The sequence below is a fragment of the Schistocerca nitens genome, chromosome 2, assembly GCF_023898315.1.
Source record: "Schistocerca nitens isolate TAMUIC-IGC-003100 chromosome 2, iqSchNite1.1, whole genome shotgun sequence".
Taxonomy (NCBI): Eukaryota; Metazoa; Arthropoda; class Insecta; order Orthoptera; family Acrididae; genus Schistocerca; species Schistocerca nitens.
In genome coordinates, this window is record NC_064615.1 from 471,045,667 (window position 1) to 471,062,731 (window position 17,065).

General features: G+C 37.1%; 1 protein-coding gene across 1 annotated transcript in view; it reads right to left on the bottom strand.

The window, feature by feature from the left end:
- LOC126236387 (probable aconitate hydratase, mitochondrial) overlaps positions 1–17,065 on the bottom strand; it is a 131,961-nt gene that overhangs the window by 84,393 nt on the left and 30,503 nt on the right. Inside the window, exon 4 of the mRNA XM_049945673.1 lies at positions 15,826–15,951. Within this exon, the coding sequence (XP_049801630.1) occupies positions 15,826–15,951 (126 nt within the window). The remainder of the gene's footprint in view (positions 1–15,825; positions 15,952–17,065) is intronic.

A 17,065-nucleotide genomic window follows, 5' to 3' on the forward strand; every position in this document is an offset into this window, starting at 1 on the left:
ACGTCACCTTCCAGGGAAAAATTAAAATAAGGTGAGAAGCAATAAAGCTGCAATGTAGCTTTCAACTTGCTTACAAAAGCATTGTAGAATCCGAAAAATAAGGATACTGGAAATGTTGCACCTACAGCCAATATGTAGCATGGATGTTGAGAAAATTGCCATAAATACAGTGCTGAATGATGTTTCAGGCAGAGTTAGCTTCCTGCAAGATTATAGAATAAGTATGTGTTGTTGTGTAGAGTGCATCAACAGAGGGTATTGATTCCCCAGTCATATTTACTAGCAACACAGTCAAGGAAGACTTGCGTTTTGGTGTGTTTGTAGTTCTTGGAAGGGAAAAAAAAATTTGATAAAGTGTTATTACACAAAGTTTTACATTTAGTTATCTTTACATAATCCTACAGGCCTTCCAACAGTGATCTACAAACTTCATGTACTATATGAGACCTGGCTTGCTTCAAAGTGTGAAATAAATACATAAGGCTTTGAATGAACCTCCTGTTGCCAAGAAAATGAAGAGTAACAGCAAGTCTTCGGTTGACTGGAACTGCTCCCTGAAATGTAAGTCTTTTTTAACACACGATGCTACCATATTTACCAGAATTTCAAAGTCTGTGGATGACAAAAAAATCGGACTTTTCTCCCTTATTCAGTTCCTATAGCAAGTTATTCCTGCAAGTTGCTCTGCAGTAGTTCTTCATCCAACAATGATAGCTTGTTCTTTCATTTGCATGAACCTTCAAGTACTAATAGTGCAGTGCTGCATATCAACACAGTTTCCTCATACCTAGACATAATGTAGCAGGTAATACATATTCCATACAAGAAACAGCATTACACACTATGTGAATACACTATGGGAAATGATTGCTGCCAGTGTGGACAGTGACCTTAACAAGGAACAAAGTTCCAAACTTGTTGCAGAACACCATTGGAAACATGCTTGCAACAAAGACATATATCCAATAGCAACGCATATATGAATTTAAACTGACAAGAGCACTGATGGGAGAGGCTGTTGTGTTTTCATTGTACTGTTAAGAACTGAAAAAGTGTGCAGTGTGATGAGCTTGTGACATTTTGAGGGTTTTTCAGAACTGTATGATACCATAATGTTAAAGCAGTTCTGTGTGGTAGTGCTAGATACATAAACAAATGTGTTGACTCTTTGAAAAGGTGTTAAGTGCTAGACACATACACAACCTGACTGCAGATGTTTTTTGAGGATCTTAGCAAGTTGAACACAACAAAAGACAACTCAAAGAGTAAAGAGTGGTTTCTTGAGCACCAGGACGAGGAAATATTTTTATTTGCTGTTTTTGAAGGAAAGGAACAGAGATGCAGTTTTAACTGACTAGAACTCTTGGCTGTCCACAGATATTTACATGGAAGAATGTTTTGTAGAAGTTTAATTCTTCTGCAGAGCTAACATGAGGCAGCTGTCCAATGCACACACACTGAGTATGTCCATCCGCTGTATGATGCGGTTAACTGGATTCTTATGGATGCCAAGATAGTTAAAGAATACACCAGTGACTTCATTAACATGCCTATCTTCTTAGAGACTTCAAAATATCCCATTTTGCATGAACTTTATTCAAATCTAGAAGAGTTTTAAGAAGGTTTTAGTACTGTGGGGCAAAGGATTGTTTCATGATGAAAAATAAGATACAAAAATAGAGAGACAAGTGTTTCATGCAGAAGTTACGGTTGGATTGAAGCACACTTTAAGATGAGGGTGTCAACTCTCATAGCCACAGATCCAAATATATCTGTCTTCAAAGCTCTATACCAGGGCTTCACAACATACGTGCTCGCAGAGCAAGCTGTGAGCAGCAAGGCGCGAGCACGGAGCAGCGCGAGCACGCTATCCGCACTCCCCACTACCGGACCAGAGCGGAGAGTGGGGAAAGTCACATGGGGCACACAACAGCTGCCGCCAGTCAATGTAAATCCGCGGCCACCTGCAGGGATATCACTCACGAATTATTACTGCGACCAATGAAACAAATAAAGGAGAACGTACACATGCCACATAATTTTATTAGCTTAGTGTATGCCTCTACATTCGCATTAATTTGTGAACTGTTACACAATAAAAGGTGTCACTGAAGTGTGGGATTCTCGGTTATCTTGTACTTTTTGCCCTTTACAATTGCATCTATGTTCGGATTAACTGTTCTTGTGCATTTTAGGCGCAGTGTGCAGTTTAAATTTCGATCAGACAATGCGTTTCTCAGGCGAGTCTTGTTACATTTCATTGCAGAGAACAGTTGTTCACAAACACACGTGGAACCGAACATTGATATTATTGTAGCCGCCAGTTTGTGCAAACGAGGAAATCTATCCTGAGGGAAGTGTCTGTAGAATTCCAAAATGTTTTTCTTGTTCTGAAAGTTGTCTCTGTATTCTCTGTCACACAGCAGGTCAATAATTTCTTGCTGCAGCTCAGGACGAATCTCTTAAATATTCGCTGAATATGGAGAGAACAGATCAAAATCACTGTCTAGTGCTGTCAGATCTTGAAAGCGCCGATCAACTAAACTATGTGAATAACGTTCACAGTCTTTGTGAACATCTTGCATGCATGATAATTTAGGAAATTGAGCTAGGTTTCCTGTTTCCAGCTGACTCGCCCAAAGTGTCAATTTCATTTTAAAAGCTCGTATTCGATCTATGAAATGAGTAATTAGCAGATCTTTACCTTGTAGTAAAATGTTCAAAGCATTCAGATGGCTAGTTAAATCTGCTAAGAACGCGAGATCACATTCAAATGTGCGCGCGCATTTCCCCTCCCCCCCCTCCCTCCCTACTCCGCGACCTTGCACCTGCTCGCGAGCATGTGCCTGAGCAGACGCGAGTACTCGCGCTCAAAACCAGCCAGTTGTTAAGCCCTGCTCTATACCAATGGTAGACAATGAAAATCTCAGAACTCTATCTGTCTCTGAAAACTCTTAATTCCTGTAGCCAGAAACTTCATTATCAAGAGAAATGTGAAAGTGCATGGATATCTCTAATCTGTCTATAACTAGGCTTCTACTACACAGTCACACATGGAGAAACTTCCTTTATTTATTTATTTCTTAATAAATCAGTTTTGCTTCACATATGACATTTACCAAAATTGAGTGACAAGGTTTTTCCATTGCCTACCATCGACATTTGTGTGTTAACTCCAGGAGAATAAGCCTGAATCCCATTCATGTAGGCATAGCAAGGATCTTTCAGTCAGTGCCTGGAATGCCTGGCCTTAGTAGTGCAGATACTCTGAAAGGGTAATCTCTTTGTAATATTGCTGAAAAGCATACCACATGTCCGTGCAGACAGGAAATGTGAATATAGTAAATGTCTAAGGCCAACATGAGTTGACAATCAGCAGTTTGCAGTTGTGGAACCAAAAGCTATTTTGTTTCTGTATTCCCATGTTGATAGTGACAGGTCATTTTCTAATGAGCAAAGTGTTGGCAAATTGGCAACACAATCTCTCTCAAGGTAACCAAGAAATCATGACAGCCTATTTGCTTTGATGTGTTCTTTTTCTTTCATTATGAAATTTAATGTCTTCTTTTTTTTCCTTTCTGTTCTGTCCTGAAGTCTGTTTAAGGTAGATAAACAAAATACATGTGGCAACTTAAATATAATGTAACTGATTTTACAGTTTAATTTTAAACATGACACTGACAAACGGTTAAATAGGACAAAAAGAAATATCTGGGAAGAGGAGCAAATATGAAGCAAATGCTCCAAAAAAATTAATACCAAAATCTGCAAAAAATAGCAATGAAGTAGTCTATATAGTAAAATTATTTTTTCCTCTCCCTAATAGCTTGCTTATGACTTAAAAATGTGACAAACACATTTTAGTATAATTAAAATGCTCAATGAAATATGATGAAGTGTGTTTGGAATTTCATCCACAGGAGTAGAAAAGTTTTATAATTTTGAAATGTGAACCCAGCAATGCTCCGCAATTAGACCATTGCATGCCAAATGTTATAATTTCAGAGAAGTTCCCGCATGACCACCCTGGGTGTTGCTGAATTTTTCTGTGAACAGTCACACATGTTTTCAATAAACATTGACAAAGTTTACTTTCACCAATTTAATATGTGCAGAGATATATTCATTTAATGAGCCCAAAGTGCAGCATCAACAGTGCATCCATGAGATTTCAGCAACTCTGACACACAACATATCTGGCAATATTTTCTTGGAAGAAATAAAACTATGTCATCTTGTACAACTTTATGTGCTATCTTAAGCAAAGTAATTAAAAATAATGAAAAACATTAATTCACTGAGTGAACTGGATGTGGATAATTTGGAAAAAAAAAAGTATAGCATTTCATATTTCTGAAAGTAACTGCAGGATAAACCTGAAACTTCGCACATAACAACTTACCAAAACAAAATTTGATTCTCCTACTGCTTTCCAATTAGTTTACAAATTTTGGGCAAAGTTGACGATTTTTCTAAAAATCGCCACAAATGGTTATTTTTGCCCCAACTTTACAAAACAGGAGCCTTCTGCAAACTCTTTAAATCATTTCCATTAAAAAACATGTTCTAAACCACATAAAAACTGTATCTGATCTTGAAATTCGACCATGTGGGAGAAAAGCTGGGGGGTGCACTGAAAATGTGCCCATATTCTGCTGGTACTCAAATTATTATGTTCTACAATTGTTTACTAGGAAAGGAGCTCATGTCAGAAAAGCTGCAAGGAAGCAAATATATTTTTTGACATCTCTACAGCATTCAGCTCTACAGAATTCTTTTTATAAGAAAGGAGGAAATAGAGTAAGGAACCCAATAAAAAGATCAGTTTTCTCTTTTCTGGTGTGTGTCTAATAATTTGAAGAAGCCACATTTGTAAAGTGTAATTTTTTGGCTTCCATCTTATCAAAATTTCTTCTCAAACCATACAGTCAGTGGAATGATATGGCTGGCAGTATAGTTTTCCTCATGACATTCTACAGAAAAAAGTTCTAAGTAAACATAAGCTTAGAATCCTAAAAGAGACCTCTTCTAGTTTTGGCCTCTGGCACTTATAGAAACGTACCATCAGCTTGGGATCCTGTGTAAAGAAACCCTATCAACTTTGGGAACCTGTGTTAAAGAAACTCACCTGTGACTGCTGTTGCAAGCTATCAGATGTGGTCCCTATGGCAATACAGATGCTGGTTTTCTCACTTTGAAAGAACACAGCAGTGGTTAGGCCACCATAGACCATAGCAAAAAGTTTATACAATTCTTCACGAGTACACTAATGTTCTAGATTAACCGCAAATTATGTTAAAACGAAGTATGCTTTATCTTAAACCAGCACATCAATAGCACTACACAATAAAAATACATACAAATAATTCTTTACAACATGAATACATTCTAAAAAGTGTCAGGAAGCCTGCTGTGAACTTCACCAAAATTTACACAATATAACAGTGCTTAAAAAGCTGCAGGCTATTTATACGATGTGTGCTGCAGCTGTTATGCAACAATTTTACTACCATTACCTCCACTGCCCTGGCAATGCGCCGTTAAATTATGAAGTTTACAACCAGTTTGAGTCTGTGGTTATCGCAGAAAAACATACAAATATCTCCTGATGGCTAGTGGCAAAAGACCTGCATTTCTTGAAGCCTTTCGAGTTGTTTGGAATTTATATCAATTCCTAGTTATAAAGACTTTTTATACTGCCTTACCCAGGCAGTACTATACAATTATGTAACATAAGAGTGTTTGCAGGACACTTATGATAAAAATTGGTCAAAAACAGACACTTTTGGCATTTTAGAAGAAAATTGGTCAGTTTTTCCCTAAATTTGGGAACTACTGGAAAGCAGTACAAGAATGAAATTTGACATGCTAAGGCCTTGTATTGCTAAGTTATGTGCAAGGTTTCATGTGTATCCCGCTATTCCTTCTGTCGATATAAAAAGCTAAAACTTCACATTCCTTTCAACTGTCTATTTTTTTGGACACCTTTGCTTCAAATTATGCATATGCAAATCACTGAAGAAATATTTTTTTAGTATTTTACTTAAGAGTACAAAAGGTTGTACAAGATTACCTAGTTTCCTTTTTTTTCCAGAAAATATTACCACAGCTACTATATCTCAAAGTTGCCGGGTGCACTGTTGATAGCTGCACCATAGCGTCAAACAGATAACTATACTTCTGAAAGTATCGAATTAAAGATTGTGAAGCGATACCACTGTCCACTGGGAATGCATGATTGTTCGCACAAAACTTCGTCAAAATCCATGATGGTTATGTGGGAACTTCTAGTCCGCTTGGCATGCAATGACCAAATTGTTAAATATGTATGGGAACTGGATAGACGACCTACTCTAGGTATACCTATACATCTTGTCGGGACTGTTTCTCGGTGTGACTTCATTCACTTTGAATGTACAGAACTCAAAATTATAAAAGTAATATAGAATAACAGTGCTTTGTTTTTGTTTTAAGATACTTAAACTTTTTGTATGCAGTACTATTACGAAACTTCAGTATACGCAACACTTTTTGTTTTTTGGATGCTGTGTGGTAAGAGTATAATATAAGGTGGTTATCTGGACTGGCAGTTCATGAAAGGGGAACATATAACTGATCAAATAAATTCCAATCTACTTTAGTTTCTACCTTGAGCCTTCGACATTGTTATTGCAAACAAAACCTCGACTTGGAATTGAAGTCACTGAAAATGAATAGGTAAATCAGATCATTACATCACCAGCTACTTAACCTGGGAGGATAGTGTCTTCAATGTCACTACTTCATGTAGTTTTAATCTGCAAATGGTAGCATTATGAAGTTTTGGCGGAGTGGAATTGCATACTAGTATTACAGGAACACTGACTAAGCACCAAACTGTGTGGTGGAAAGCCAGCTGGATTCATTTACTTTAGGAATTATAGTGGATATTGAGAACCACATCTTCATGGGCAACTACAGTATCAACTGACTGGTATTTCATATGTTCTCCAGTAACTTTTTCCAAAATAATAGAGGGAAATATTCCACGTGGGAAAAATATATCTAAAAACAAAGATGATGTAACTTACCAAACGAAAGTGCTGGCAGGTCGATAGACACAAAAACATACACACAAAATTCAAGCTTTCGCAACCAACGGCTGCCTCATCAGGAAAGAGGGAAGGAGAGGGAAAGACGAGAGGATGTGGGTTTTAAGGGAGAGGGTAAGGAGTTATTCGAATCCCGGGAGTGGAAAGACTTACCTTAGGGGGAAAAGTATACACTCGCGCGCGCGCACACACACACACACACACACACACACACACACACACACACATATCCATCCGCACATACACAGACACAAGTGTGTGTGTGTGTGTGTGTGTGTGTGTGTGTGTGTGTGTGTGTGTGTGTGTGTGCGCGCGCGAGCGAGAGAGTGTATACTTTTCCCCCTAAGGTAAGTCTTTCCGCTCCCGGGATTCGAATGACTCCTTACCCTCTCCCTTAAAACCCACATCCTTTCGTCTTTCCCTCTCCTTCCCTCCTTCCTGATGAAGCAACCGTTGGTTGCGAAAGCTTGAATTGTGTGTGTATGTTTGTGTGTCGATTGACCTGCCAGCACTTTCGTTTCGTAAGTCACATCATCTTTGTTTTTAGATATATTTTCCAAAATAATATTGTTAATTTCAGGCATATCAAAAGGTTTTGGACAATTCAAGTTCCACAATAGTATTCTAATCTTAAGCTGATAAGCGGTAAGCACAACTTTTCTAATATACAGGTTTTCTGTTAAAACTGACTTCGAGGAAGAAAATGGAGCCACTCGTTTTCGCAAAAAACATGTTTCTTTCCTGTAGACAGTTTTAACAGAAAACCTGTACATTGTTGTGTAACAAATATATGACTCACACCCGTCTGAATGTTTAGAGGAGTATAATGAGAAAATTTAAAGCAAATATATCAAGAACTTCTGAGATATTTTTCCTAACAACATTTCCCCTTTTAATAGGGTGGTGGATGAAAAGCTGGCTCCAAGTACTAGACTGCTCACTGTTGCCCACCAATTTCCGTCTATTGTTTCAAAGCTCTTGTGGCTATGTTTTGTACTGTCAGTATTTCTTCATTATCTAATTATTACATTCTTATCTATTTTTTGTTATATCTACTTGTGGCAGTCTGCACTCTGGGCCAATTTTTTGTGCGCCACTATATATATTAGTACGTATTGCACAATAGCCTCTACAGTATACTAAATTATCTTGAAACACACCCTTCTTGTTCTTTAACATGTTTAAATTCTGTAGAAATAAAGCAAAGTTTATTACGAGGTGTCTTCCAAAATTAAGGTCCGTTTCACCATAAAGAAGTAAGCACATGAGAAAAGGTTCTTATTGACTATAATATTTTACTATATATTTATTTTACTTTTCCACATACTCACTGTTCACATCTACAAACTTTCTGTTACACTGCAACAGCTTCTTTAATCTCTCTGTATAGGAGTCTACCAACTGGGAATTAAACCAGGTGGTAATGCCAGTCTTGAGTTCATCATCGTTTTGAAAAATCCACCCAGCCACTTTTTCAAATGCAAGAAGAGGAAATAGATGCAAGATTGAGACAGTACAGATGGTCATCAAAAAAGTTTCCAACGAAACTCTCATATCTTCTCCTTGGTTTTGGCAGCAGTGTGAGAGCAGGCATTGTCTTACAGACAAAAGTTGACAGTTTCCCCACAGCATCAATTTTGAATCACACATCTGATTTTCATTAGTGTTTCACAGTGTGTGTCAGTTGTAATTATTGCCCCACAGCCCATGAAATAATCTAAAGGGCACCCTTTTCATTCCAAAAAATGGCAGCCATAATTTTTCAAATTGGTAAGAGAGATTGCTTCAACTTTTTGGTTTGGGTGAACTGATTGGCAGCACAGTACAAGCAGCCCTTAACGGCTCGCCATCTCACAACTGTTCATGACGTCGCCTTTCCGGCTCAGATCTTTTTTAATATGCGACTTGTAAGTACTGCATCTTTTCTAGTCAGTACAAACTTTAATTTTATTAATGTACTATATACCTAATATGTTTTAGAACAGTTAGTCTAATTCTGAAGACGACGCTCATAGTAGCGTCAAAACCAGGTCAATTTTGACTTAATATTTGTGACAGAGAGCTTATTTGTTCCAATATAATTCTGACACAGTCAATGAACCTTAGCAACTATGTTCAAAATTTTAATTAAAGTCTTGTAGTTGATTATGTATTCACAGTAGGATCCAGCTCTCTGGAGTGTGTTTTTGTTTTCCAGTGGTGGAGCTTACGCCATTAGGCCCAGTCTTCATGATGCTGGTGGTGACCAGTATATAATGCCACACACAGCGACTGGTAAGCTCCTGAATGCGTCGATACAGCCATTCAAAATTAAACTCATTTGTTCATTAAGTAATAGGTCCATTGCCATTTTCTATGTATATAAATCTCAATTTCCTCCAATAGGTTCAGTAACAGTCCTTTTAATGTCCTATGCAATCCTCAAAATCATCTTGCATATTTCCTGCCATGTTTCTGCTCATCCAAATGTGTACCAATTGCACTCTTATTGTCGCTATATGGATGTTCTTTGAAGCAAGAACAGTTACTGCATATACTGGAGGAAATGGATATCTATGTACACAGAAAGCACCAACCAGGGTTATTGCTTAATGAACAGAGTTAGTAAGCTGAATGCCTATTTTGACATATTCAGTAACTTACTAGTCTGAGCAGCATTGTGCACCACATTGGCTCCGAGGGCTGCTATGTACCCGGGCAAAGAACACCCTAAAGAGAGGGTATGAGGTGGCAACAGCTAGATTCTATTCTGAACAACCTATCGACTGTCAAGGCTTAATTCAATAATTACTGTTTCATTACGCATCTTTCAAACAAGATGGTGTTTTATTTATTTTTTTATTTTGTGAAGTTTAGTGTTAATAGATTCTAAATTAACTTTTACATCATTCATTTTGAGTTTCTCACAATGTTGTGTTATTTACTTTGTCCTACAAGGAGGTTTCTGTTAACAAACAGTTGCCTTTTGCAAGTTTTATTTGGACTGAGTATGGATTTTATTTCTATATATTTTATTTCATTTTTTATTGTCAGACACAATATTTTGCCATATGAAACCATTCTATAACAAACTACTGAATTTATTACGGTGCTAGTTATGCTAAAACCTCAGTACTACGGCCCTTTACTGGCCGTAGTTATGTTTGTGTAAGTATAGGATGTTCCCACGCCATCACCCACACTTTATATGTACAGATTGTTTTGTAATACCCCGTATGGCTTTTTGCTATGTTATACTTTTTGTATTCTTAGGTTCTGAGTAGTCCGCCCAGAGCTAAATGAACTTATTTTTGTCAAAGTGTTTTTTCTATTTGTAACAGATCTGAGGATTGAAACTACACTGAAACACAGCAATTGCAAATGGTATAGCATCTGTGGTCAAGATGGACATTTATGTAGGGTTAGTACATGTTCATCATAAAAAGAGGACACTGTGTGTGTGTGTGTGTGAGAGAGAGAGAGAGAGAGAGAGAGAGAGAGAGAGAGAGAGAGAGAGAAGGGGGGGAGGGGGGACACTTTTGCAATAAAACCTTCAAAGTAAACCCTGTAAAAGTACCTTAAATTAAAACAGTGGCTTTCTGTTGAAGACTAAATACGTAGTACCTTGAAGGTTTATTCATCATCACTATTCTATATTTCATTACTGTTTTTATCACTTTTACGCCACAAACTTTTGAAGGATGAAGAGATTGTTCTTAACTGTTTTTTTGCTTCCCAAAAATTATCAATAAAAGTTTAGACAGTTCAAGCATTTGAAATTTTGCCGGACACACACACACACACACACACACACACACACACACACACACACACAACACCTTTTATGTTTTCTATTTTCAGTCTCTTCCTGCCCTTGGTCGAACATGTTTTTATGAGAGGAAAGGCACGTTCTGTGTTAGCATTGTAACTAGGTATAGCAAAAAATGAATTCTACAATTTTCAGCAGTTCAGAATAACATAACCCTAGATGACTGCATGAAATATGCATACCACCCTTCAGCTGCTGGTTGATTTATTTCCCTTGATAGCACTTAATAAAATTTTTGAAGTTACAAAACTTATGAAAGTACAATGTATCATAATGCTTTATTTGTTTGGTTGTTGAGATATGTTATACAGTTTTCAACATCTCCCAAATAGGAATTCTCGATAGCTGCATGCACTTTAATACTGTTGATACTGAGCCAGCCACTTGTGTAGATATTCAACAGCAGAACCACATACAACTGTCATCTCTTTGCCAATCCTGTAACACTCATGTGAGTAACCTCCCTCCCTTTTTGTGTGTAAGTATTACCTTTATTTTTTAAGGCGCATATAATTATGTTTGCACCTTCCCTCTGTACAGTTTGTAAAGTAGAGTCTAGAACAGAAATAGGTTCAGCTAGAGAATTCGATTCTTTCTCCAAGTTCACCATATTATTGTTGAAAACTGACATCAATGTGTGAACATCACAGCAATAGAACTCTGAGAAAAGAAGTATGATTTCAATCCTGGGAACATACGAATCAATACAAGGAAATAGGGAGGACCACCTAGTTTTTGTATGGTATAACAACTGCTGGTATCTAACCTCCACGAAATTCTTTCAGCTTCTCTGTGCATAACGTTTAAATGGAAAAAGTATTTTAATATCCTCAAAACAACTGAATCAATATCAGTCTTCACCCCAGAATCAAAACAATGTTACACACAATTGTACAGACACCCCATGGAACTCGCTTAGCAACGACAGAGTCTTTGTGCAAAACTGTGTGTAATTTACTTGAGCAGTCCATTGGCAAAGTTATAATGGTACCGAACTGCATGAAATGCCAGAGTACCTTCAAATGCACACACCGAATCATTCTCTTTACTCTGATTTGTAATTAAAAACTTTGTAAGTTTGGAAGATGAGCTTACATCCTGCAGATGTTCTTGTTTACAACTGCTTTCATGTGTTTCTAGATCAAATGCACCTGAAAACAAGGTGAGGGTATTACAGTCTGTAATAATAAATACCCATTTAGACTAATACAATCCAACTTTAACACTTACAATACTTATATGACATACTTTTATTAGCAACTAACATGTAAGTACCAGCACAGCAAATCAAGAATTGTGCTTTGTGTTCACTTCTTCCTTTTTATGATGATTTATATTTCCCCACATGCCCAACACTAAACATGACTTTCTTTTTGGCACTTTGTATTTAAGTTCATAACACTTTGATGCAAAAGACGCACCACTATCTCAAATAAACAACATAACTTTAACCTCAAACTCTGAGGCTAGCAGAAGCAACACCAAAGAACACAATGTGAAAGACAGAACATACTGGTTGAGTAAAGGCCAGAGAACTTCCTAATAATCTCACCGACGACACCAAATATGGAAGCTATCCTTACAGCACATCATTTGCTCCAATAACCTTGTACCTTTTGTTTGTGTATCTGTCGACAACCAGCACTTCTGCCTTTTGATGAGCCGTCTCTATTCATAAATAATTCATTACCAAATCAAAGACAGATTTCATTGTCAAAAGTAATGCAGATGTATTACAATTAATTACAGTGATGACTTATTTCCTTTGTTCAAAAAATTTTTGTTCTTGGAGCTGAAAAAAAGAGAACATTTTGTATATCTGCCTGGACATTTTCTTGCATCAAAGAGAGGACATATGGTAACCCTACATTTATGAATTTACATTAATATTATTTATATTAATGTTAAGAGTTTACTACACCATTTTCCTAATTGTAATTAGGTTCCTAAGTAACTGTTCATGCACTTCTACAGGTATTTATTTATTTATTTACACGACAATTTCCGTAGGACCAAATTGAGGAGCAAATCTCCAAGGTCATGAAATGTGTCAGTACATGAAATTACAACATAAAACTAATAACAGATAAAATAAAATGTTTATGGATCCGAAAAAAGTCAAGCCATAAGCTTAAGTAAAATGCAAACAAAAATACAACACGAATCAGCTTAATTTTTCAAGGATCTCCTCAACAGAATAGAAGTAATGACCCATGAGAAAACTTTCCAGTTTCGATTTGAAAGTGCTTGGATTAATGCTAAGATTTTTGAATTCTAGTGGTAGCTTACTGAAAATGAATGCAGCAGTATACTGCACACCTTTCTGCACAAGAGTTAAGGAAGTCCGATCAAAATGCAGGTTTGATTTCTGCCGAGTATTAACTGAGTGAAAGCTGCTTATTCTTGGGAATGAGCTAGTATTGTTAACAAGAAATGACAGCAAGGACAATGTCAAAATTCCCAGACTCGCGAACAGGGGTCAACAAGAGGTTCATGAACTTACACCACTTATTGCCCAAACCACCCATTTATGAGCCAAATATATCCTTTCAGAGTAGGAAGAGTTACCCCAAAATATAATACCATATGACATAAGTGAATGAAAATAAGCTAATAGACTATTTTCATGTTGAACAATCACTCACTTCAAATACTGCTTGAATAGTAAAAATGGCAACATTAAGTCTTAAACAAGATACTGAATGTGGCCTTTCAATGACAGTTTACTATCTATCTGAACACCTAGAAACTTGAACTGTTCAGTTTCACTGATCATATGCCCATTCTATGAAATTAAAACGTCAGGTTTTGTTGAATTGTGTGTCAGAAACTGTAAAAACTGAGTCTTTCTGTGAAGGAGTTAGTTTATTTTCTACAAGCCAAGAACTTAGGTCACGAACTGCACTACTTGAAACCAAGTCAATGTTGCACACAACATCCTTTATTACCAAGCCAGTGTTATCAGCAAACAGAAATATTTTAGAGTTACCCGTAATACTAGAGGGCATATCATTTATATAAATAAGGAACAGGAGTAGCCCCAACACTGATCCCTGGGGCACCCCCCACTTGACCGTACTCCACTCAGACCCCACATCACAACCATTCTCAACACTGAATAATGACCTTTTGCTGTCTGTTGCTAAAGTAAGAGGTGAACTGACTGTGAGCTACTCCCCGTATTCCGTAATGGTCTAACTTCTGGAGCAATATCTCTTGAGCAACACCATCAAACGCCTTAGTTAAATAAAAAATATGCCTAGCGTTCGAAAGCTTTTGTTTAACCCATCCAGTACCTCACAGACAAAAGAATATAGCATTTTCAGTTGTTAAACAACTTCTAAAGCTGAACTGTACATTTGATAGCAAATTACTTGATATAAAATGATCAATTATCCTTACATACACAGGCTTTTCAATAACTTTAGCAAACACTGATGGCATAGAAATAGGTCTACATTATCCCTTTCTCCCTTTTCATAAAGCAACTTTACTACTGAGTACTTTAATCGTTCAGGAAATTGACCATTCCTAAAGGAAAAATTACAAATATGGCTAAGTTCAGGGCTAACAACTGCAGCACAGTACTTTAATATTCTGCTAGGAACTCCATCATAACCATGAGAGTCCTTAGTCTTCCAGTGACCTCCCCTTGTCTGTATCAGAGAGGAGTATTTCAGACATCAATCTCGGAAAAGCATTTGACATGAGAGTTATGACTCCCTGCAGAAATTAAATTTTTATTTAATTCACCAGCAATGCTGAGAAAATGGTTGTTAAATACTGTACATATATCTGATTTATCAGTAACAGAAATATTTTTGCTACGAACTGACTTTATATTGTCAATCTGTGCTGCTTACCAGACACTTCCTTCACAACTGACCATATGGTTTTAATTTTATCCTGTGAATTAGCTATTCTATTTACATACCACATACTCTTTGCCTTCCTAACAACATTTTTAAGAACCTTACAGTACTGTTTGTAATGGGCTACTGTAGCTTGATTGTGGCTACTTCTAACATTTTTATATAATTCCTGCTTTATTCTACATGAAAACACATGTGAGGGAGCCATCACTGAAGCTCCTCTTCTGATTAAGAAACTTTTTAGTGAACTACTTTGTTCTCTCTCTTCACTACATTTTGTCAGAATGCTGACTGGTGTGAACCCCTATAATAGTATTTGTAGAGGGAGCAAAATCTCTCCAGCAAAATGACCTAGCAAATTATTCAATGATGTAATAACATCCAGTGCAGCACAACCTAACCAATCACAAAGCACATGTTCACAATTTCTGCAAACAAAAACAATGTAAAAACTGTGACAGTAGATGGGCACATTTCTTAGAGCACATATGTCATCACAATAATGCAGATTTTTTACTCTATCAGGTTAAAGTGTTGATCAAATTTTATGGCTACAATATGAAGCAAACATGTCGAGCATTCACTTCTCTGGAAGATCTAAACGTTAGATGGCAGTTAATTCATTTAAACTCAAATAAATATAAAATACTGACAAGCAACTGCCACTATTATGTATCTCTGAAGAAATTAAACAGCGATCAAACAATCAACTTAAAATAATAAGATATCAGAAATAAAATGACAATATACAATAACATATTTTTAAGACTTATACAAAAACAACTGTATTGCAGCTTCATTATGAAACAAAACCTGTGAAAGCAACAACATTTTCTGCAATTTTAATGTCCAACCTCAGCACAAATCGTAGAATGATCTCTCCTACATTCAGTACTTTTGATACTTAAACCTTCACCATAAGCAAGGGTGACTGAATATTAAAAGCTCTGTGTTTCTCATGCTTCTGTGATGAATTACGTTTTATCACAGACCAACATTAAAATAATAATAATAATAATAATAATAATCACTAAGAGCTGCAAAGTTAACCAACCTGATGAATAATCCCAGAACCAGGTTTCCAGAAACCAACTCCATACTTGGCACCAGCTGAACTCAGGAAGTCATATACTTCTTGGTTGATATCCTTGGCTCTTGCAAGGTCTTTTACACCACCTACCTAAAAATCATACATTAAATCTAATTACTTATATTTAATCAATGTGAAAGCAGAATTATTCCAGTCCCCCTCAAATTATAACAATAGTAGGTACGACAATATCAAAAGATTCTTTCTGCAAGTAAATGTTTTATTAATTTGGTAATGGGAAGTCTTGTGGAATGTAAGTAATTTAGGAGTAAATTTAAAAAGAGCACTGAGTCGTTGAAAGGCGAATAAGAGATTCTGCTAGTTTTAAGATGAAGAAGCGCACACCAGGCATTTGGGTAGACAGCTGGCTGGTGGGCATAAAATGCTGTGCATAAAGTGCAACAGAGTTGATGCATGACATTACTGGTGACGTATGACATGACTAACTTCGCAGGTGGCCCTACCTCTGATTGGGCAGAATAAGCCTGTGATGGGACTGACGTTAGATGTCCTTTGTGGATGTATCTGACCGGTCTTGCCCGTGATTCTTCTACAGGGATAAAAATTGTGTGGCAAGCGGTTGGGTGTGGGAGTGGCATAAGGATGGGGCATAAGGATGGATTAGGATATTGCACAGAGTAGGTGGGCAGAGGAACAATCCACCAACAGTCCCAACACCTCCTAAAGGAGTTATTCCACCACCCAGTGAATCTATGCAATATCTTAGTCCCTATGCCACCCCCATTCCCAACATGGGTTACATTTCTAAGCAAGACCCAATCGTAATATCTGTCCAATAAACCTATATAGCACATCCTTCTTCATACCTATCATAGGCTTATCCCATCCAATCAAAGGAAGGATCACCTGTGAAAGCAGTCTTGTCATACACTAGCTCTGTCACAATTTTTGCATAGCATTTCATGTGGGGTGACCATGAAACAGCTGCCCATCAGAATGAATGGCAACCATGAAACTGCAATGAAGAGCAGGGTTAATCACCCAGTGGCAAAACATGCTGTTGAGTACAACTGGCTCTATTTCAATGGCTGCTTCACACCAACATTTTGATCATTGGATCCTCCTATCATCCAACTGACTTATCCCCTGATGTAATCAAAAACTTTAGAGAAAATGTCAGCTCACGTGTACTCAAGTTCCCCAATCATACTGTAATGATCAGTGAATACTTTAATCACCCAAC